Source organism: Argopecten irradians, chromosome 10 (genome assembly GCF_041381155.1).
Source record: "Argopecten irradians isolate NY chromosome 10, Ai_NY, whole genome shotgun sequence".
NCBI lineage: Eukaryota > Metazoa > Mollusca > Bivalvia > Pectinida > Pectinidae > Argopecten > Argopecten irradians.
The window spans coordinates 4,978,667-5,004,639 of NC_091143.1; the positions used below are offsets into that span (position 1 = coordinate 4,978,667).

Sequence of the window (25,973 nt, forward strand, 5' to 3'; positions counted from 1 at the left end):
TCGCTACTTGTCCTAGAGTTCTGCATAGATTGTAACCAAAATTAGCCACAAACATCCTTGGGGGAAGGGGAACAGAACTTGTATAAATTTTGGCTCTGATCCCCCGGGGGCAGGAGGGGTGGGGCCCAATAGGGGAAATAGAGGTAAATCCTTTAAATCGCTACTAGTCATAGAGTTCTGAATGGAATGTTACCAAATTTGGCCACAAACATCCTTGGTGGAAGGGGATCAGAACTTGTATAAATTTTGCCTCTGGTCCCCTGGGGGCAGGAGGGGCGAGGCCCAATAGGGAAAATAGAGGTAAATTCATTAAATCGCTACTTGTCCTAGAGTTCTGCATAGATTGTAACCAAAATTAGCCACAAACATCCTTGGGGGAAGGGGAACAGAACTTGTATACATTTTGGCTCTGATCCCCCGGGGGCAGGAGGGGTGGGGCCCAATAGGGGAAATAGAGGTAAATCCTTTAAATCGCTACTAGTCATAGAGTTCTACATGAATTGTAACCAAATTTGGCCACAAACATCCTTTTTGGAAGCGGAACATAACTTGTATAAATTTTGGCTCTGACCCCCCGGGGCAGGAGGGGCGGAGCCCAATATGGGAAATAGAGGTAAATCCTTTAAATCGCTTCTTGTCATAGAGTTCTGCACATGTTGTAACCAAATTTGGCCACAAACATCCTTGGGGGAAGGGAAACAGAACTTGTATAAATTTTGGCTCTGATCCCCCGGGGACAGGAGGGGCGGGGCCCAATAGGGGAAATAGAGGTAAATCCTTTAAATCGCTACTTGTCATAGAGATCTGCACGTATTGTAACCAAATTTGGCCACAAACACCCTGGGTGGAAGGGGAACAGAACTTGTATAAATTTTTTCTCTGACACCCTGGGGGCAGGAGAGGTGGGCCCAATAGAGGAAATAGAGGTAAATCCTTTAAATCGCTACTAGTCATAGATTTCTGCATGGAATGTAACCAAATTTGGCCACAAACATCCTTGGGGGAAGGGGAACAGAACTTGTATAAATTTGGCTCTGGCCCCCCGGGGGCAGGACGGGTGTGGCCCAATAGGGGAAATAAAGGTAAAACATATAAATCGCTACTTGTCCTAGAGTTTTGCTTGGATTGTGACCAAATTTGGCCATAAACATCTTTGGGGGAAGGAGAACAGAACTTTGGCTCTGACCCGCTGGGGGCAGGAGGGGTGGGGCCCAATAGGGGACTTAGAGGTTAATATTAACATTCCTTCAGAAAAGAAACAATGAACCTGTATTCAGAACATTACTTGGCATTACAAACCAGGTGAGCGATACAGGCCCTCTGGGCCTCTTGTTTCTGGATGCAATTAATTATTGCTTTATATTAGTAAAATTAGAAGCTCAAACTTTTCAACAGTGGTAATGGTGTTAAGTAGGTAACTTTTGTAACTGAAGAAAAATACTAAATCATCTGCTCTTGTTAGCTCACCTGGCCCGAAGGGCCGGTGAGCTTATGTCATGGCGCGGCGTCCGTCGTCCGTCGGCGTCCGTCATCCGTCTGTCCGTCAACATTTCCTTTAAATCGCTACTAGTCATAGAGTTCTGCATGGATTGTAACCAAATTTGGCCACAAACATCCTTGGGGGAAGGGGAACAGAACTTGTATAAATTTTGGCTCTGACCCCCCGGGGGCAGGAGGGGCGGGGCCCAATAGGGGAAATAGAGGTAAATCCTATAAATCGCTACTTGTCCTAGAGTTCTGCATGGATTGTAACCAAATTTGGCCTCAAATATCCTTGGGGGAAGGGGAACAGAACTTGTATAAATTTTGGCTCTGACCCCCCGGGGGCAGGAGGGGCGGGGCCCAATAGGGGAAATAGAGGTAAATCCTATAAATCGCTACTTGTCCTAGAGTTCTGCATGGATTGTAACCAAATTTGGCCACAAACATCCTTGGGGGAAGGGGAACAGAACTTGTATAAATTTTGGGTCTGACCCCCCGGGGGCAGGAGGGGCGGGGCCCAATAGGGGAAATAGAGGTAAATCCTATAAATCGCTACTTGTCCTAGAGTTCTGCATGGATTGTAACCAAAATTAGCCACAAACATCCTTGGGGGAAGGGGAACAGAACCTGTATAAAATTTGGCTCTGGTCCCCCGGGGGCAGGAGGGGCGGGGCCCAATAGGGGAAACAGAGGTAAATCCTTTAAATCGCTACTAGTCATAGAGTTCTGCATGGATTGTAACCAAATTTGGCCACAAACATCCTTTGGGGAAGGGGAATAGAACTTGTATAAATTTTGGCTCTGACCCCCCGGGGGCAGGAGGGGCGGGGCCCAATAGGGGAAATAGAGGTAAATCCTATAAATTGCTACTTGTCCTAGAGTTCTGCTGGATTGTAACAAAATTTGGCCACAAACATCCTTGGGGGAAGGGGAATTAATTTTGGCTCTGGCCCCCTGGGGGCAGGAGGGGCGGGGCCCAATAGGGGAAACAGAGGTAAATCCTTTAAATCGCTACTAGTCATAGAGTTCTGAATGGATTGTAACCAAATTTGGTCACAAATATCCTTGGGGGAAGGGGAACAGAACTTGTATAAAATTTGGCTCTGGTCCCCCGGGGGCAGGAGGGGCTGGGCCCAATAGGGGAAACAGAGGTAAATCCTTTAAATCGCTACTTGTCATAGAGTTCTACATGAATTGTAACCAAATTTGGCCACAAACGTCCTTGGGGGAAGGAAAACAGAACTTGTATAAATTTTGGCTCTGACCCCCCGGGGGCGGGAGGGCGGGGCCCAATAGGGGAAATAGAGGTAAATCCTTTAAATCACTACTAGTCATAGAGTTCTACATGGATTGTAACCAAATTTGGCCACAAACATCCTTGGGGGAAGAGGAAGAGAACTTGTATAAATTTTGGCTCTGGCCCCCCGGGGCTGGAGGGGTGGGGCCCAATAGGGGAAATAGAGGTAAATCCTTTAAATCGCTACTAGTCATAGAGTTCTGCATGGAATGTAACCGAATTTGGCCAGAATTATCTTTGGGAGAATAAGAACTGAGTTTGTATAAATTTTGGCTCTGGTCCCGGGGGCAGGAGTGGTGGGGCCCAATAGGGGAATTATAGGTAAATCCTATAAATCGGTACTTGTCCTAGAGTTCTGCATGGATTGTAACCAAATTTGGCCATGAACATCCTTGAGGGAAGGGGAACAGAACATGTATAGATTTTGGCTCTGATACCCCGGGGGCAGGAGAGGTGGGGCCCAATAGAGGAAGTAGAGGTAAATCCTTTAAATCACTACTAGTCATAGAGTTCTGCATGGAATGTAAACAAATTTGGCCACAAACATCCTTTTTGGAAGGGGAACAGATCTTGTGTAAATTGTGTCTCTGGCCCTCTGGGGGCAGGACGAGTGGGGCCCAAAAGGGGAAATAACGGTAAATCCTATAAATCGCTACTTGTCCTAGAGTTTTGCTTGGATTGTGACCAAATTTGGCCATAAACATCCTTGGGGGAAGGGGAACAGAACTTGTATAAATTTTGGCTCTTACCCCCTGGGGCCCAATAGGGGATTTAGAGGTTAATATTAAAATTCCTTCAGAAAAGAAACAATGAACCTGTATTCAGAACATTACTTGGCATTACAAACCAGGTGAGCGATACAGGCCCTCTGGGCCTCTTGTTTTTGATAGTGAAAAAATACCATTTGTCAGCGGTGGAGCATCTTTGATTAGTTAATGTTTATTACCATGAACTCCACAGAGACGACCAATGTTAGTCATTGTTACCTTGACAGATCTCATGAATATTCATTTGGGACAAATCTAATTAATATTCATCATTGTGACTTTAATACTTCTCACCATTATTCTTTATTGTGACCTTGGCATCTCACCAATATTCGTTATTGTGACCTTGGCATCTCACCAATATTCGTTATTGTGACCTTGGCATCTCACCAATATTCGTAATATTGTGACCTTGACAGATATCACCAATATTCGTTATTGTGACCTTGACAGATCTCACCAATAATCGTTATTGTGACCTTGACATATTTCACCAATATTCGTTATTGTGACCTTGACAGACCTCACCAATATTCGTTACTGTGACCTTGACAGATATCACCAATATTCGTTATTGTGACCTTGACAGATATCACCAATATTCGTTATTGTGACCTTGACAGATATCACCAATATTCGTTATTGTGACCTTGGCAGATCTCACCAATATTCATTATTGTGACCTTGACAAATCTCGCCAATACATGTATTCGTTATTGTGACCTTGACAGATTTCACCAATATTCATTATTGTGACCTTGGCAGATCTCACCAATATTCGTTATTGTGACCTTGACAGATGTGACTTCACACAAACATTTTTCGTTCATTATGGTCTTAATAGGGCTCATTAATATTCTTGGTGACCTCTTCTTTTCTCGGGTTGACAAAGATTTGACGAGTTTAAGCTTTCTGTTACATGTGACGGCAATGAATTATTTTAACACAGACTTGTTTGCATCATAACACTCTAAATACCTGATATGTGATAATGTAGTATGACGATCAGTTTGGTTTAAGATTCTGGTGCTAATTATTGGCCAGGCGTATAATGAGAAAACCGGTGTTTTTCTTGTCCAACAATGTAGGTTCCTCTGCACCTGACACAAAACCGCTCTATATACTTCAGGAATTCTTAGGTCACCTGAGACGAAGTCTCAACTGACCTATTCTAATCGCCTTTTGTCCGTCGTCGTGCGTCGTATGTCCGTAAACAATTTACGTTTTCAACTTCTTCTCCAAAACTGCTGAAGCGATTTCAATGAAATTTTGCACAAACCTTCTAAGCCATAAGGCCAATCAAAATTGTGAATAATATGGTCCCCACCTCCCAGGGAGCTATGGGCGGGGGCCAAAAGGGGTAAAATTGACTAAAATTTCAAAAATCTTCTCCACTCACAGATGTGATGGAATTAAATACTCTTCATAGATAGAAAGGTCCTAAGGTCCTTTACAAAAATTGTGAATTATATGACCCTGGGGTTTCAGGTTTTCCACCTGGGGAGGGGGTTAACTTTACTATAGTTTATATAGGGAAAACACATTTTTGAGTATCATTTGATCATTTGTAATAGGAAATGAGTCAAATATTGTCAGAATTATCAGTATGAGATGGCTATTGAATCCTATTAACCAATTTTCCTTGACTGGCCCCCAGGGGCCTTAGGGGCGGGGTCAAAAAGGGTCAAATAGGCTATAACTTCAAAAATCTTCTACTGAAATTCTGGAAATGGTAGAATCACATACTCTTCGTAGATGGAAAGGTCTTGAGGTCCTTTACAAAAATTGTGAATTATATGACCCTGGGGTCTCACATTTCCCCCTGGGGAGGGGGTCAAGTTTACTACAGTTTATATAGGGAAAACACATTTATGGGCAATTTTTGCTCAATTTTCACAGGAAATGAGTCAAACTTGTTTAGATTTATTAGCCTGAGATAGCATTTTAATATCATATCTATATTAGTTCTTGTCCACCCCCAGGGGTCAGAGGGGCGGGGCCAAAACGGGTCAAATAGGCTAAAACTTCAAAAATCTTCTTCTGAAATTCTGGAACTGGTAGAATCAAATACTCTGCATAGATGGAAAGGTCTTTACAAAAATTGTGAATAATATCACCCTGGGGTCTCGTGTTTCCCTCTGGGGAGGGGTCAAGTTTACTTAAGTTTATATAGGAAAAACATATTTATGAACATTATTTGCCTATTTTTCATAGGAAATTAGTCAAACTGGGTTAGAATTATTAGTCTGAAATAGCATTTTAACATCATATCCATAATGGTCATGGCTGACCCCCAGGGGCCAGAGGGGCGGAGTCAAAATGGAAATTTCAAAAATCTTCTTTTTGAATTCACAGATGGAACCAGATACTCTTGATAGATTGGAAGGTCTTAAGGCCCTTTACAAAAATATGTGAATTTCATGGCCCTGGGATCTCAGATAGATTTTCTCCTGGGGAGGGGGTCAAATTTACTATAGTTTATATAGGAAAAACACATTTAGGAACATTATTTGCTTAGTTTTCATGGGAAATTAGTCAATCTGGGTTAGAATTATTAGCCTGAGATAACATTTTAACATCATATCCATATTGGTCCTGGCCGACCCCCAGGGGCCAGAGGGGTGGGGCCAAAAGGGGTCAAAATGGATAAAATTTCTATATCTTAACTCAGGTGATCGTTAAGGCCCATGGGCCTCTTGTATTTATTAAACTTAACAATCAGATGTAAGCAATTGGTTTAAAAAAATGTATAAGGATACATTAGTTTCAGAACAGTTTGGTCAATTGTCACAGTGAAAATGTAATAGTGAAAAACAATATAAAGAAACAATATCAATAATTGAGTTGTTCACATTCCTGGGGAGGGATGATAAACTTGTGGATTCATTAAAGATGCTTCACCGCCGACAGAGCATAAACGATATTCATCATTTAGAAGAACATTAACTGATGTTAAAGCGTGTATATATGTATATTTTAGATAAAAAATATATATGAAATTATTGATATTGCTTTTGGTACATGCGCAATCGGTACTTCGGGATGCAATTCATTATTAGCAAATTTGCGTTCGTTGCAATGAAGTTTACAGGATCATTAATATCTGATAATAACTGTCAACCATAGCGATGTTTCATCGTATCAACCATAGCGATGTTTCATCATTGTTCCATCGTATCAACCATAGTGATGTTTTCCCGTATCAACCATAGTGATGTTTTCCCGTATCAACCATAGTGATGTTTTCCCGTATCAACCATAGTGATGTTTTCCCGTATCAACCATAGCGATGTTCCATCATATCAACAACAGCGATTCCATCGTATCAACCATAACGATGTTTCATCGTATCAACAACATCGATATTCCATCGTATCAACCATAGCGATGTTTCATCGTATCAACCATAGCGATGTTTCATCGTATCAACCATAGCGATGTTCCATCATATCAACCATAGCGACGTTTCATCGTATCAACTATAGTGATGTTCCATCATATCAACCATAGCTATGTTCTATCATTTCAACCATAGCGATGTTCCATCGTATCAGCCATAGCGATGTTTTCCCGTATCAACCATAGCGATGTTCCATCATATTAACAGCAGCGATATTCCATCGTATCAACCATAGCGATGTTTCATCATATCAACCATAGCGATGTTTCATCATATCAACCATAGCGATGTTCCATCATATCAACCATAGCGATGTTTCATCATATCAACCATAGCGATGTTCCATCATATCAACCATAGCGATGTTCCATCATATCAACCATAGCGATGTTTCATCATATCAACCATAGCGATGTTCCATCATATCAACCATAGCGATGTTTCATCATATCAACCATAGCGATGTTCCATCGTATCAACCATAGTGACGTTCGGTCAAATCAATAGCGAAACATATTTATTGGTCAGTTGTAGCATGGGAGGTCTGCGTAATGCATTAATATAATGCATATATATATATAATATATGATTCCGCCTGAAGACGCCTGTAAAGGCAGAAAGGCCTTGAATTTCATTTTGATTTACATGTGTACTATTATATAAGGAATGAACATTGTTTTGATTGCATTAAAATTGATATGAACAAAATTGATATATACGACATATTCTACATGCAGCGCGTTAGGTGTGACTAGTTTATTAAAATGCACAGAAAACCACATAAATGATTATTGGTGCACGAAAAGCAATACCGCCGCTCTAAAACAAAATAAATGCTTTTGGAAGAGAACGCTGAAATCTGCTTTGGAGATTTGAAGTACGCATAGCAGCCTGTAGTTTATCAGATTAAAATCCGAGAAGTAATAAGTAGGCCCGATCGGCAGCCATTAGCTGTTCTTTGATGGATATCGATCTACACCGACCGTAAGCTGTGTTATAGTGGGATGAAGTCCCCATGTCGGTATATTATATACCCAAATTTAGGAAGAAAACCACTGACAACGTTGTGTTGTGGTTAGAAGTGGAACACCTTACCCACCCTGCCACCAAGATATAGCGTTCGAAATAGTCTACCAAAGAGCTAAATACCAGAGAATGGAAGGGAAATAAACATGTAACCTGTCTATAGAGACCAAGCAAGGGACAGAGCTTTGTAGCCAGGTGGTCTCTATACACGGGTCATTGTTTTGAAATTGGTCATTTAGGACCCGATTAGAGTGTTCTTATTAACAAGATGGTCATTATACAGAGGTGGTGTTATTAACCAGATGGTCTTTATACAGAGGTGGTCTTATTAACCAGATGGTCTTTATACAGAGGTGGTCACTAAGACAGGTTTTATGGTATACATACATGTATTAATATTAAAATAAATGTAATGGCAAAGAAGGAAAATAAACAAAATGTACATAGTTGCCCTGGTCTCCAATAGCTACAGTACAACCCGTCATAGCGACCACCTTTATACACGTTTTTGGAGTCCCAAACGGTAATTGGTTTAGTTAAAGCCCTATCCACAACTAGGGTCGTGTAAGGAAGTGCCGTGTAGGGGATGGTGGACGGAAGGGAGCCAGAATACCAGAGAAAAAACACCAACTTGTTATCAATTGATGACAACTATCCCACATGAGAGTCAAACCCACGACCCAGAGGTGGAGGCCTAGTGGGTAATATGTCGGGACATCTTCATCACGCGGCCATCACGGCTCCAAATAACCAATTTCAGCCGAGTTTTACCTGTGTGTAAAGATAACCTGGCCATAATGGCCATTCTTTGTCTCGTTGTCATTAATACAAGCATTTTCAAATGTATAATTTCCATTCTATAAAGCATTAAAAGGGCAATTGTGTAGGGATGCAGGTATAAATTATGTATAAGACGTACCCCCTTTCAGCTAGTTTATAAATCATTGATACTTGTGTTCTAATAGATTTTTTTAATCATTCTGCCTAATCCTCTAGTTTGTTATGAGATAAGTTTCAGGAAGGTTATCACTCCCATTCGGGCCCCATGGACATCTTGATGCAAGGAGTCGTACAAACCACTCGTGTGGTATAAAAGGTCGCTGTAAAACATCTTTGGGATTTTTGCTGATACCAGAACATATAGTTCTGTATATATATAATGTACCTTCATAATTAACGACTGTTGTATCGATTTTTAGGCTACAGTAACCATGGTGATTCCATTCAAAGCTGTTAATCTCTTCATTTGACTTTCAACATGTCATCATAATATCAGTGAATATTTTACATATGTATCCAATCTGGATTTCGTAGATATTTATTTCTGTACATGCGAAAAAAACCATTACTAAAGTATCAAAAACGAAGAAAGGGTGTGGACCGATTAAATACCTACATAAAGTATGCCCGTTATATGAGTTCCCTTTTAACCTGAAAATAACACTTCTAACACCATAAGAATGATGTTCAGTGTAGTGGACTAATGATTGTAAAAAGACAACGTTTTTGTGAACTTGCATAAAAAAGAACATGTTTGAACACTTGCGTATAGTGTCATTTTCTAGAAAGGTGAATCTCTCTTTGCCTACAAGAATATCTCGTTTATTTAAACATAACAACAAACCATGGGTGTTTAGCACGCTGGTAAGTCAAAGACCCACTATAGACTGAAATATAGAGAAAAGAACCTTGTTGTGACGCAAGGTATACTGTCCATTTGCTCCTAATTGACTGGTCTGCCACATAGTTTACAAGCTTGGCCGTCTGTCATTCCCCACGTTGCCTATTTAGATGGAGTCGGCAATATTGTAGAAAAACTTGGATATTTTCCCTCTTTCTGGTTCGATTTCCCTTACTTTTTACCGGTGGTCACTCCAAGACATATACCCACAGATACTGTTCTTGCTATGTCTCCGTGTTGAAGATTTGTGTTCTAGTCTCTTTCATAGTCTGACCATTTATGTCCTGTGCTGGTGTTTACCCTTGACCCTCTCACCTTGACATCCCGTCTGTTCCTCCGCATCAGTAACTGTCCTACCTTAGGTACATTGAACATCTCCATCAGTGATGTTATAGGAACTTACAGCTTAGGTCCACAACTGTTACTCCCAGTCCTTTGTTGCCGAAGCTTTGTTGGACGGAGAAATATCTCCTAGGATACATGCTTGCCAGTTGTTTTAATGCGTCGACAGCTAATCATTGGTACGTCATAGACTAACAAAGGCCAAAGAACCCTCAGTAATATATGTTGGTATAGTCAGGTCGTGTGTTTTCCTGGTAAGCCACTCCTGTGTCTATCCGTTTCTTAAGCTGCCTCTGTGTGTCGCTAACGTTGCCTGTGTCGGTGAGTGAGCATTTCCCTGGGCATTTACTGTCTTCTCAGAAACTATTGGACTGGTTTCCTCTGCAGTATTGAACGTTTCGTCCTTGATCTTTTCCTTCTCCTGTACTAGGCTTCTTGACTAAAATGGTCTGATCTACTGACCCAAACGAGGATATCTTCAATTTCCAGAAGACTCCATCTTGCCTCGATAACTGTCTGTTTGATTATGGCCATGTAAACTATAAATGTCCTTACTGGGGGCTGTCTAACTCCAGGTCTCATCCATGGTCCCCTTCTCATTTTCTCCACTGCTTTCACCACTAAATTCGTGACTACAGAAAACGGAATCACTGACACCGTGCAGCCAGTGACTATCCCGACCTCTAAACGTTGCCACGAGGTTATGTAGACCTTGACTTAGCTGTAGCTAGTTATAGTAGCTTTCCAGCACATATCGTATTTTCTCCGGCACATAATACTATTCCAATTTAAGCTTGACCAGCTTCCGTGGCATGGGAGCGTGCGCATTCCCTTGGTCTAGCTAAATGATAGCAGCTCCCCAACCCCTTCTTCATTTCCATTGCTTCTCTGATGAACTGCAGCTCCCCCAACCCCTTCTTCATTTCCATTGCTTCTCTGATTAACTGCGTCAGGACGCTGCTATGTTCCACGCATCCTGACACACCTAGAACCCATTCTTCCTACACAGAGATGTCGATATAGTCTTTGCTAATATATCAGATATATTTTTGATGTCCAGTTTAAGGATATTGTCAGGAACTGCTGGAGTGTCTCAGATTATTCTTCTTTTGGTGTAAAGCATCCCTCTGCCTGGTGCCAACAGTAAGCCAGGTTTCCTCTTCTTCAGATTTCCACCTGGTTTCTCCAATTATCAAGTCGTATAAGTACTGCTTTTTCATCCACAAAATACATGTTTCAACACGGCACGTCCTTTCATCATCGTTTGCATACGTAACCAAGCATTTGAATGAATCTAAGCCTATATCCTCTCAACCGCCTTCGTTTAACTTTGTTTAGCTTTCTCTCATTGTTGATATGTGCCATTGTCGTGGTCTAAATCCTCCCCGCGTTGACTAAATATTCCACACAGACACAAGCCAAAAGACTAGAGTATAACAGCAGTAGTAAAACATCTTGAAACACGGGAGACTGAGAATTCAAGCCAAAGGAAAGAAAAGAAACAGGCACACTTCGTAACAACTTTATGCTACTGACCATATGCTTTGTGCTGCTGACCATATGCTTTATGCTACTTGCCTTACTGTTGATTGAAGACTTACTGCAATGTTCCTACCAGTGTCTTTAACATTGACTAGCGACCCCTCATAATGTCGTAACTTAGTGACATGAGGCACTAGAGTGTGCAGTATGCTTTCCCAACACCACTAGTATGGAGTAAAAAAGACTTGAAGACACTCACTGATCTCACTAGTTGGCTTTTTGTTTTACATTTTTCGAATCAGTTACTAGTGCTTACTATTTTATCCGGATGGGCCATGCACACCACTATCGCATCTTCGCGATCGGGTAGAAGGCGATGGTGGCAATAAGGCGATGTAGCGATTCTTATTCTCCGGGTATGGTAATACAATGCACCAGGCTCAACCAGAGACCAGATACTTTTTTTTTTTTTTTATTTTCGAACATTTTACATAGTATATATAAATGGACACTAACACACAAACACTTGCATATGCACTCATTCACAATACTTAAGAACATCAAATTGTACGTTATGAGACATCTATAAAAACATATATTAACCATTAATAGCAAACCATAACGCACATATATGCATGCTCTCACTCTCTCTCTCTCCCACACACACACATACACACATACATACATACATACATACATACATACATACATACACACACATACATACATACATACATACATACAGACAGACAGACAGACAGACAGACATACTAAAGAAGAAAGATAAGAAGGAAGAAGAAAGAAGAGGGAGGAGGTACCGTTACACATACACTATATTATAGTTTAAATATATTATATTAAGTAAAAAAAAATAATGAAAAATTGTTCTGAAGAATCGTTGTGCTGATCAGCTATATGAACCCTAACAAAAGATAAAAAGAAAAGAAAAGTAAGTTAGTTGTAGTAAAAGACTAAGTGAAAGACTAGGGTAAAGGTATATACTTAGAGACCAGATACTTACAGACCTGACACTCACAGACCTGGCACTAACAGACCTGACACTTACAGACCAGACACTCACAGACCTGACACTCACAGACCAGACACATACAGACCAGGCACTTACAGACCAGACACTTACAGACCAGACACTTACAGACCAGATACTTACAGACCTGGCACTCACAGACCTGGCACTTACAGACCTGACACTTACAGACAGCACTTACAGACCAGATACTTACAGACCTGGCACTTACAGACCAGATACTTACAGACCTGACACTCACAGACCTGGCACTCACAGACCTGGCACTCACAGACCAGACACTTACAGACCAGACACTCACAGACCTGACACTTACAGACCAGACACTCACAGACCTGGCACTAACAGACCAGACACTCACAGACCTGGCACTTACAGACCAGACACTCACAGACCAGACACTTACAGACCAGACACTTACAGACCAGACACTTACAGACCAGACACTTACAGACCTGGCACTTACAGACCAGACACTTACAGACCAGACACTTACAGACCTGGCACTTACAGACCTGACACTTACAGACCAGACACTCACAGACCTGACACTTACAGACCAGACCCTAACAGACCAGACACTCACAGACCTTGCACTCACAGACCAGACACTCACAGACCAGACACTCACAGACCAGACACTCACAGACCTGGCACTTACAGACCAGACACTCACAGACCTGACACTTACAGACCAGACACTCACAGACCTGACACTCACAGACCTGACATACACTTACAGACCTACACTCACGACAGACACTCACAGACCTTACACTCACAGACCAGACACTTACAGACCAGACACTCACAGACCTGGCACTTACAGACCAGACACTCACCGACCAGACGCTCACAGACCTTACACTCACAGACCTGACACTTACAGACCAGACACTTACAGACCAGACACTTACAGACCAGACACTTACAGACCTGGCACTTACAGACCAGACACTCACAGACCTGACACTTACAGACCAGACACTTACAGACCTGGCACTTACAGACCAGACACTTACAGACCTGACCCTCACAGACCTGACACTTACAGACCAGACACTCACAGACTTGACACTTACAGACCTGACACTTACAGACCTTACACTCACAGACCAGGCACTTACAGACCTGACACTTACAGACCTGACACTTACAGACCTGACACTTACAGACCAGACACTTACAGACCAGACACTCACAGACCTGACACTTACAGACCAGACACTCACAGACCAGACACTTACAGACCTGACACTTACAGACCAGACACTCACAGACACTTACAGACCAGACATTTACAGACCAGCAGACACTCACAGACCTGGCACTCACAGACCAGACACTAACAGACCAGACACTCACAGACCAGACACTTACAGACCAGACACTCACAGACCAGACACATACAGACCTGACACTTACAGACCAGACACTTACAGACCAGACACTCACAGACCAGACACTTACAGACCTGACACTTACAGACCTTACACTCACCGACCATACACTTACAGACCAGACCAGCACTCAGACCTGGCACTTACAGACCTGACACTTACAGACCTGGCACTTACAGACCAGATACTTACAGACCTGGCACTTACAGACCAGATACTTACAGACCTGACACTCACAGACCTGGCACTCAAGACCTGGCACTCACAGACCTGACACTCACAGACCAGACACTCACAGACCAGACACTTACAGACCTGACACTTACAGACCAGACACTCACAGACCTGGCACTAACAGACCAGACACTCACAGACCTGGCACTTACAGACCAGACACTCACAGACCAGACACTTACAGACCAGACACTTACAGACCAGACACTCACAGACCAGACACTTACAGACCAGACACTTACAGACCAGACACTTACAGACCAGACACTCACAGACCTGGCACTTACAGACCAGACACTTACAGACCAGACACTCACAGACCTGACACTTACAGACCAGACACTTACAGACCAGACACTTACAGACCTTGCACTCACAGACCAGACACTCACAGACCAGACACTCACAGACCGGACACTCACAGACCTGACACTACAGACCAGACACTCACAGACCAGACACTTACAGACCAGACACTCACAAACCAGACACTTACAGACCTGACACTTACAGACCTTACACTCACCGACCAGACACTCACAGACCTTACACTCACAGACCAGACACTTACAGACCAGACACTCACAGACCTGGCACTTACAGACCAGACACTGACCGACCAGACGCTCACAGACCTTACACTCACAGACCTGACACTTACAGACCAGATTCTTACAGACCAGACACTTACAGACCAGACACTTACAGACCTGACACTTACAGACCTTACACTTACAGACCAGACACTCACAGACCTGGCACTCACAGACCAGACACTTACAGACCAGACACTTACAGACCTGACACTTACAGACCAGACACTTACAGACCTGACACTTACAGACCTGACACTTACAGACCTTACACTCACAGACCAGACACTTACAGACCAGACACTTACAGACCTGACACTTACAGACCAGACACTTACAGACCAGACACTTACAGACCAGACACTCACAGACCTGACACTTACAGACCAGACACTCACAGACCAGACACTTACAGACCTGACACTTACAGACCAGACACTTACAGACCTGGCACTTACAGACCAGACATTTACAGACCTGGCACTTGCAGACCAGACGCTCACAGTCCTGGCACTCACAGACCAGATACTTACAGACCAGACACTTACAGACCAGACACTCACAGACCAGACACTTACAGACCAGACACTTACAGACCAGACATTTACAGACCAGACACTTACAGACCAGACATTTACAGACCAGACACTTACAGACCTGACACTTACAGACCAGACACTTACAGACCAGACACTTACAGACCAGACATTTACAGACCAGACACTTACAGACCAGACACTTACAGACCAGACACTTACAGACCAGACACTTACAGACCAGACACTTACAGACCAGACATTTACAGACCAGACACTTACAGACCAGACACTTACAGACCAGACACTTACAGACCAGACACTTACAGACCAGACATTTACAGACCAGACACTTACAGACCTGACACTTACAGACCAGACACTTACAGACCAGACATTTACAGACCTGGCACTTACAGACCAGACATTTACAGACCTGGCACTCACAGACTCACCAAGTGCTCTTCCGGCTGTATAAGTTTGCTATTAAGATGCAGGATGACGGTCTACTTTCAAAGGTTAACTTTTAATTGGGACAAATTATCAAATTTTGTGACAATAAACTTGTTGCATTGTTGACGACAAGGGTTTTCTATTTTAAAACATTTAAGGGAAGTTGTAATATATCGGTTTTGATCTGCATAGTTGTGTACGTTATATAGAATAGTGCAAGATGGCGATGTTGTAAGTTTCTAGTCCGGAGTACAGTATCTATATTATATTCCTTGGTGCCCTTACAGGCGGTGCACTGCTAATCGATACTGGCTTTGTAGTTAAAGTAATTGAACTTGTGCTTTTTTTTTAAAAAAAGACGTGTTATTTCTGTTGTTTACTGTAAAGCAAGCAGTGGTGCTGATATACAGACTCTGTACGTGCCGGTCCAATTTGCTCTCCATCTTCAACACTTACTCAAACACGATTTTACAATTGTCTAGTTTTCTTATCGTTATTACACCACATACTGATTCCCAGAAAAGAGACAACCATATCGTTTTTATTGGCGTGTTTTGTGTCAAGTCCATTTGAGTTGGGTTTAGAATCTTGATTTTTGTGCACAATCGCAATCGACCGTTTTGACAAGCTATCACTCTGTGGGCTGATTACGTGTAGGACACATTATTTGATCTTTATTTGTGCCTTTAATTACAAAACGCATATTCATTGGACGGAACACTCATTCATAGTACCATAAATATAGTTTTTCAGTACACATTTTGCCTTCTCTTCGTACATAAGTGATAATTGTGCATGTTATAAATTTCGACACAGGTTTTCATTAGGCACAAATATGCATTTAGTCTCTTCGACATCTTTACGATTTGCAACGGAATTGGGTGAAAACATGGTGACAAATGGTACCAAATATAGAATTTATTAAATATGCCAATTGGTTTGCAAACTCTATAGGATTCTGAAAGGGAGAATCTCGGTCAGATATGTACTGTGGTGTAGTTTCTATGCATTGGCGTGAGAATGGAGAACTGTTCCAATGTCGTGAGTTTTTGTCTCACATCGCGTGAGTGAGACACGTCTTCTAGGAGGCAGACACTGAAAATCGGGTCTTCCCCAAAAAAGCATGAGACTTCTAAGCCAGGATTCGTTACAAGGAAAACATTAGTATTTTGACTCCCTCATCATATTATGTGGACGCTGCCATTGTTGGCTAGGGTTTTCTAGAAATAGTTTTAAACGCGACATTGACCTTTAGCCAATGTTCACTAAACTGGAAGATATTTAGGCTTCGGGGCGTAAAGATTGATCTAAATTCCAGATAATGATTCGAAAGCGCTAACTGCCATAGAAGTATTGTACGTACGTACAAGTGTCGTGGATATGTAGAGGAATTTACAATTTGTCATTAAATAAACCCTAAAAATACTATAAATCATCGCTTGAAACGATACAACTAAACTGTTCTTGTGAGTTGCTTTTGTGTAAAGGTCTTTTCTCGGGTAAACATTTAACCTTTCCTGGTTTGATAATAGGTTGCTTCGGTATATGAGCAAGCAATTAAATGTGATGGTCAACAGCATTTGATTAACATAGAATCTACAATCGATATACAAAGTGAAGTAACGGCGAGGTCGGCAATCCGTCGTCCTCCTATCACCATTCCTTAATGGTGGAAAGAGTTTAAATACATCTCTGTACAAGTAGGCCATTCAAACGTGTGTGCAGACGGAATCTTTTTAGAACACAAATAAAAAGTGGTATCAGAAATAAATCTGCAGAGATTGCCTTATATGGTGGTGCTTGACGTAGGCATCCATCCTAGGTCGGGGGCCCCATGAGGGAGTAATTGTGTGCATAAGAATTAATGGGGCCCTGCATTGGTCTTTTGTCACGATGTTTAAGGAACTCGTGTTGAAACGTAAGATTTCGAATCTTCAAACTTTGTATTTCTGCATTTTCATCATAAAGCATACACTAAGGAAGAGTGCACTATTCGTATTACAAACTTTTGTCTTAATTAAGTCAGATTATCGATTTAAAAAGAGTGTATACAGTAGCTGTGACGTCTCTATACACCAGTATCTATACTAGGCTGATGGTATGTGGCATAACCAATTACAAAGGAAACTCTAAATTATAAGAGCATTCAGAACAAAAATGTGGAAATTGAGATGACAAACAAAATCGATAAAGTTCAAACGTATATTTCTCTCAGTCGTATGCTATAACGGAGAGACCAATTAGACAACAGTCATTGTCATATGGAGATATCCTTGACTTGTTCGCCAGAACCGGTAGTCAGTCACCCCCTCCCCCCGCCTCCCGCCGACACACCAATCTATATACGTATGGAAATGTGTGCTCTCATTTTCTTGTTTCCCATTTAAATATCGATTTCTGCACAATGTCTGGCGCATCACTCTGGGGACATACCGCACACAATATATAGCGAACGAGCCTCTCTAATTACATGCATTGTACAGTGTCGGATTAGGACAGCTCCAGCAGATTAAGGGGGATTGCATCTTATCTTATTTTTTTTATTATCTCCAAGTAAAAGAGTTCCGTCGTGATTTTATGATGCTATGGTATCGGGAATTACAGGAACTGTTTTATAGTTTCTGTTTAGGTCTCACCTAAATTTACCAGCAGATTTGAAGATAATTAGCGCGGGCTCTGACGTTATGGTATCTTTGTGATATAAAACAACCTATTTCTGTGTTCCATGCTTTATTGTTTGTTATTATCAAGGACGACGATCCGTATCCAAATCCGCTATTGAACGCGTCACACGATGTTTTATGTCATATTTTGTATGATTGTTGGCATTACATGGCTACTTATCTAATTTTACAGGCAAATTACATCAGGTCCTCATTGATTTGTACATGTAAAAATGGCAAAGGGGGGAGCTTTCATTTGTAACGGAAACGCAGATAAAATTCTGTTCTTCACTTACAAATAATGTTTCCCTATAGAAATATTCTATCATTCATTGTTAATGTTTCATATGCCTTCAACATTACGAATGTAAAAAGTACAGCTACGTCAAATAGCATACGCTTACAATATCACCTATATAAAAATAACAATGACAGGGCAGCACCAATACACATGCCTACACCAACATCAAGGCCCACCATTCACCTGCAACATCACAAATGTTCATGCCTATACATTGTAAAGGTCAACCCTACACTTACAACAATGCCAAGGCCAGACCTACGCTTACAACATCACCAACGCTCACGTCTAAAGCAATACCAAGGCAAACCCACCGCCTACATCACCAACGTTCATGCCTATAGCAATGTAAAGGTCAACCCTACCCTTACAGCAATACCAAAGTCAACCCTAAACCTTCAAATCCAACGCTCACGTCTATAGCAATGTCAAGATCAACCCTCCGCCTACAACATCACCAACGCTCACGTCTATAGCAATGTCAAGATCAACCCACCGCCTACATCACCAACGTTCATGTCTATAGCAATGTAAAGGTCAACCCTACCCTTACAGCAATACCAAAGTCAACCCTACGCCTTCAACACCAACGCTCACGTCTATAGCAATGTCAAGTCCAACCCTACGCCTACAACATCACCAACGCTCACGTCTATAGCAATACCAAGTCCAACCCTACGCCTACAACATCACCAACGCTCACGTCTATAGCAATACCAAGTCCAACCCTACGCCTAAGACATCACCAACGCTCACGTCTATAGCAATACCAAGGCCAACCCTCCGCCTACAACATCACCAACGCTCACGTCTATAGCAATACCAAGGCCAACCCTCCGCCTACAACATCACCAACGCTCACGTCTATAGCAATACCAAGGCCAACCCACCGCCTACAACATCACCAACGCTCACTTTTATATCAATACCAAGGCCAATCCTCCGCCTACAACATCACCAACGCTCACGTCTATAGCAATACCAAGGCCAACCCTCCGCCTACAACATCACCAACGCTCACGTCTATAGCAATACCAAGGCCAACCCTCCGCCTACAACATCACAAACGTTTACGTCTATGGCAGTACCAAGGCCAACCCTCCGCCTACAACATCACCAACGCTCACGTCTATAGCAATACCAAGGCCAACCCTCCGCCTACAACATCACAAACGTTCACGTCTATAGCAATACCAAGGCCAACCCTCCGCCTACAACATCACAAACGTTCACGTCTATAGCAATACCAAGGCCAACCCTCCGCTAATACATCCCTAACACTCATGCCTATAGTCGAGCAATGTCAAGGTCAACCCTACGCATACAACATTTCATCCCGGCATGCATGTACTGCTTAATTTGAAAGGAATGACGATCCCTGCTCACACATATCCATATTTTTTCTCCTTGGTTATGTTGAAATAGGGATTATTTGAAGAGATTTCCCATTCTCAAAGGATTTTAATACAACCGAGTTACACTGTATACAGAACAATACCAAGGCCAACCCCCGTCTACAACATTACAAACGCTCATGCATAAAACAATACCAAGGTCAACCCTCCGTCTACATCACCAACGCTCATGCATAGATCAATACCAAGGTCAACCCTCAGTCTATATCACCAACACTCACGTCTATAGCAATACCAAGGCCAACCCTCCGTCTACATCACCAGCGCTCATGCATAAAACAATACCGAGGTCAACCCTCCGTCTACATCACCAACGCTCATGCATAGACCAATACCAAGGTCAATCCTCCGTCTATATCACCAACACTCACGTCTATAGCAATACCAAGGCCAACCATCCGTCTACATCACCAGCGCTCTTGCATATAACAATACCAAGGTCAATCCTCTGTCTACATCACCAACGCTCATGCATAGAACAAAACCAAGGTCAATCCTCTGTCTACATCACCAACGCTCATGCATAGAACAATACCAAGGTCAACCCTCCGTCTACATCACCAACGCTCATGCATATAACAATACCAAGGTCAACCCTCCGTCTACATCACCAACGCTCATGCATAGAACAATACCAAGGTCAACCCTCCGTCTACATCACCAACACTCATGCATAGAACAAAACCAAGGTCAACCCTCCGTCTACATCACCAACGCTCATGCATAGAACAATACCAAGGTCAACCCTCCGTCTACATCACCAACACTCATGCATATAACAATAACCAAGGTCAACCCTCTGTCTACATCACCAACGCTCATGCATAGAACAATACCAAGGTCAACCCTCCGTCTACATCACCAACGCTCATGCATAGAACAATACCAAGGTCAACCCTCCGTCTACATCACCAACAACGCTCATGCATAGAACAATACCAAGGTCAACCCTCCGTCTACATCACCAACGCTCATGCATAGAACAATACCAAGGTCAATCCTCCGTCTACATCACCACGCTCATGCATAGAACAATACCAAGGTCAACCTCCGTCTACATCACCAACCTCATGCATAGAACAATACCAAGGTCAACCCTCCGTCTACATCACCACGCTCATGCATAGAACAATACCAAGGTCAACCCTCTGTCTACATCACCAACGCTCATGCATAGAACAATACCAAGGTCAACCCTCCGTCTACATCACCAACGCTCATGCATAGAACAATACCAAGGTCAACCCTCCGTCTACATCACCAACGCTCATGCATAGAACAATACCAAGGTCAACCCTCCGTCTACATCACCAACGCTCATGCATAGAACAATACCAAGGTCAACCCTCCGTCTACATCACCAACGCTCATGCATAGAACAATACCAAGGTCAACCCTCCGTCTACATCACCAACGCTCATGCATAGAACAATACCAAGGTCAACCCTCCGTCTACATCACCAACACTCATGCATAGAACAATACCAAGGTCAACCCTCTGTCTACATCACCAACGCTCATGCATAGAACAATACCAAGGTCAACCCTCCGTCTACATCACCAACGCTCATGCATATAACAATACCAAGGTCAACCCTCTGTCTACATCACCAACGCTCATGCATAGAACAATACCAAGGTCAACCCTCCGTCTACATCACCAAAGCTCATGCATTGAACAATATCAAGGTCAACCCTCTGTCTACATCACCAACGCTCATGCATAAAACAATATCAAGGTCAACCCTACGCTACTTTACCCTCATCCTCGACACTCCAGGGGTCCTGATCACTTACTATCTCTACACCCCCGCACTATATCATAGTAAAATTAGAGGCAACAGAACAGGTGTACATCAAAAGAGCTGTATAACGGTACGCTGTTATAGGCTGTGTGGCTTCGAAGTTTGGCGCCGCTCTCTATGTAGTCTTCAAAGGGATTTTTTGCAGGTCTGTGATTGGTTCAGATGTTTTCCGCTGAGCTCTCTCCAATTTTACTATGAGATAATCCAGGAGTGTATAGATATTAAGTAATCGGAACTCTTTGAGTATCAAGTATGCTTTGTCCTATGCCTGTATCATTATTAACTCAATCAACTCCTACAACATTATCAAGATCGAACCTACAGTAACAGCAAGGTCAATGTATGCTGTGACCTCAAATTATCAAGATCGAACCTACAGCATCAACAAGGTCAATGTATGCTGTAACTTCAACATCACTAAACACCATGTAAGGTAAATATCTGCCTACAAAATCTTCAAGGTCATACAGAGGCCAACAAACGACACCACGTCCACACCTATGTCTACAACTTCAGCGTGGTCTACAAATAAACTTATTGAAACATTCAAAGTCAAACTTTCGCCTAAAAAAACATCATGGCGTTTCGTTATATTGTCTTAGTCTTTCTCATTTGTATACATTAGCGTTTGTCTTCATCCGACTTTTGTTTTCGTTTTCGTTTGTTCTGAGCATTGACTTTCATTGGCGTAATTTGTTCAGAATAGTGGTATTCGTTGAAATTTGTCATGAACACTGGCATCCGCTGACGTTTGTCATGAATATTTGCGTCCATTGACTTTTTTCATGAACATTGGCATCCATTTACGTTTGTCATGAATATTGGCATCCATTGACGTTTATCATGAATATTGGCGTCCATTGACTTTTTTCATGAACATTGGCGTTCATTGACGTTTGTCATGAACACTGGCGTCTATTGACCTTTGTCATGAATATTGCCGTTCATTGACGTTTGTCTGGATTATTGGCATCCATTGACGTTTGTCTGGGACATTGGCATCCATTAACGTTCGTCTTGAACACTGGTATCCATTGACGTTTGTCATAAACATTGGTATTCATTGGCGTTTGTCATAAACGTTGGTATCCATTGACGTTTGTCATGAAGATTGGTGTCCATTTTATCTTTGTCATTGGCGTCCATTGACTTTTTTCATCAACATTGGCGTTCATTGACCTTTGTCATCAACATTGGCGTTCATTGACCTTTGTCATCAACATTGGCGTTCATTGACCTTTGTCATCAACATTGGCGTTCATTGACCTTTGTCATCAACATTGGCGTTCATTGACCTTTGTCATCAACATTGGCGTTCATTGACCTTTGTCATCAACATTGGCGTTCATTGACCTTTGTCATCAACATTGGCGTTCATTGACCTTTGTCATCAACATTGGCGTTCATTGACCTTTGTCATCAACATTGGCGTTCATTGACCTTTGTCATCAACAACATTGGCGTTCATTGACCTTTGTCATCAACATTGGCGTTCATTGACCTTTGTCATCAACATTGGCGTTCATTGACCTTTGTCATCAACATTGGCGTTCATTGACCTTTGTCATCAACATTGGCGTTCATTGACCTTTGTCATCAACATTGGCGTTCATTGACCTTTGTCATCAACATTGGCGTTCATTGACCTTTGTCATCAACATTGGCGTTCATGACCTTTGTCATCAACATTGGCGTTCATTGACCTTTGTCATCAACATTGGCGTTCATTGACCTTTGTCATCAACATTGGCGTTCATTGACCTTTGTCATCAACATGGCGTTCATTGACCTTTGTCATCAACATTGGCGTTCATTGACCTTTGTCATCAACATTGGCGTTCATTGACCTTTGTCATCAACATTGGCGTTCATTGACCTTTGTCATCAACATTGGCGTTCATTGACCTTTGTCATCAACATTGGCGTTCATTGACCTTTGTCATCAACATTGGCGTTCATTGACCTTTGTCATCAACATTGGCGTTCATTGACCTTTGTCATCAACATTGGCGTTCATTGACCTTTGTCATCAACATTGGCGTTCATTGACCTTTGTCATCAACATTGGCGTTCATTGACCTTTGTCATCAACAATGGCGTTCATTGACCTTTGTCATCAACATTGGCGTTCATTGACCTTTGTCATCAACATTGGCGTTCATTGACCTTTGTCATCAACATTGGCGTTCATTGACCTTTGTCATCAACATTGGCGTTCATTGACCTTTGTCATCAACATTGGCGTTCATTGACCTTTGTCATCAACATTGGCGTTCATTGACCTTTGTCATCAACATTGGCGTTCATTGACCTTTGTCATCAACATTGGCGTCCATTGACGTTTGTCATGAATATTGGCGTCCATTGACGTTCGTCTGGAACATTGGCATCCATTGACGTTTGTCTGGAACATTGGCTTCCATTAACGTTCGTCTTGAACACTGGTATCCGTCATAAACACTGGTATCCATTGACGTTTGTCATAAACATTGGCGTCCATTGACGTTTGTCATACACATTGGCATTTGTTGATGTTTGTCTTGAACACTGGCATCCGTTAACATTTGTCTATAAAAATAAGAAGTCTATTTTGGGCTGTATAGAAGAACGTATTCAATCCTTTCACTTCAATTCCATTTGTATTTACAGTGCTGGGATTTGATTAGTATAATATTTATGATCTGCCATACAAAGTTTGTCCATACCAGGAAGATCTGTCTGAAGACTTGTCCTGTCACTCGGCATTTAAAGATGTCTCGTTCTTTATTTTTTTCCAGTATGAAAACAGGAACACTATATATAGGATTCTATATTCAAACCGACATTTTGAAGATGTTTTCATTGGGTTTTTTCAACGTCAATGTTATAGTATATATGATGTAACTCTACTTGTCTAGCTACCCTCTCCGTTGTCTTCCTAAGACCCGCCTCGGACGACTCACTGCCGCTCCCTGTTGCAAAATGTGTAAATTCGTGGACAATTGCAAAGCAAATCATCATTGATGAATCCACCTGTCACCCATCTCTTAACGAATCATTTGCTTATATTCCATTTTACACATTATTCCCTGATGATACGGGTTGGTTCTCTATCATCAGATAACTCAATTGGTGGAACATCCATTTCATGTTCTCGAAGTACCGTGCTTGAAACCATAGTCTAGTCATATATTTTCTACTTTGCTTACCATTAATGCATGTGGTAAATTTGTTTCAAGTGAGGTGAATATTTAAAAAAAAAGATGTTGTCTTAAACAAGATAGCGAGTTGAGTCATCGAAAGGCTTTCGACTGAATTGTACTTCAGTTTGGCATGCTCTTCACTGTGCTCCTTTGGTGTGGTTTCTTTCCTTCTCTTTTGTGTGTTCTTCCCTTTAGGTATGCTGTTCTTACTTTCCCTTACGGAACGCCATTTTTCTGGTATGTTTATCTCCAATCCCTGAAATATGGTGTGCTCTCTCCAATCCCTTGGTTTATCCTTTAGTGGAAAGCAGGGTGGGTGTTCTCGTAACCTCTTGGGTTCCACTGTTGCCGGTTTCCATTTCTAGGAGCTCTCCTACTGAGATGATTTGTCTTTTACAGTTTGGTAAGCTTGGGTGAATTTAAGTCATGGCATGATCTACCTATACATAGTCTAATCAAGTCAACTCTTCGTCCTCGTGTAAAGCATGCTAACTCGCTTAGTGTTGGCTCCATATATATAGTGACGCCTCTAAACATGTGAAGTATTAAACATGTATAGATGTGTCTTTATATATTTATAGAGCCAAAAGCCTGTGGTTTTAGACAAGGATTTGTCGTAGTCGGACTTGCATAAGTAACTTGATTCGGAATATTGTGTTGGACAGCTTTTCTTCGGTTCTAGCATTCTATAGATTGTCAACATCGTCTACATCATAGGATCCTATTAAGGTATCTTTACTAAATGGCGATTTGTGGCACATGGATCTTTGATCTGTGGTAGAACTAAAGTCAACCCTCTCCGTCCAGCTTCTGGATCTGCTGGAAGATAAAATAAAGTACATACAGTACATATTCATTGTGTTGAT

General features: G+C 42.0%; 1 protein-coding gene across 1 annotated transcript; it reads left to right on the forward strand.

The window, feature by feature from the left end:
• The first annotated feature begins 11,853 nt into the window (after nt 1-11,853).
• LOC138334052 (mucin-4-like) lies at nt 11,854-15,766 on the forward strand. Its single transcript, XM_069282769.1, has 4 exons — nt 11,854-11,898; nt 12,696-13,178; nt 13,285-14,064; nt 14,165-15,766. Exons 1-4 carry the CDS (start codon nt 11,854-11,856, stop codon nt 15,764-15,766), a joined length of 2,910 nt encoding a protein of 969 aa, XP_069138870.1.
• Nucleotides 15,767-25,973: the final 10,207 nt, after the last annotated feature.

What these genes read in the sequence shown, in the direction of transcription:
- LOC138334052 (XM_069282769.1), top strand. Translation starts at nt 11,854, where the DNA reads ATGGTGGCAATAAGGCGATGTAGCGATTCTTATTCTCCGGGTATG. An exon ending in ATTCTTATTCTCCGGGTATG is followed by an intron (nt 11,899 to 12,695) that starts GTAATACAATGC and finishes TGACACTTACAG; the next exon opens with ACAGCACTTACAGACCAGAT. An exon ending in ACCAGACACTCACAGACCTG is followed by an intron (nt 13,179 to 13,284) that starts GCACTTACAGAC and finishes CACTCACGACAG; the next exon opens with ACACTCACAGACCTTACACT.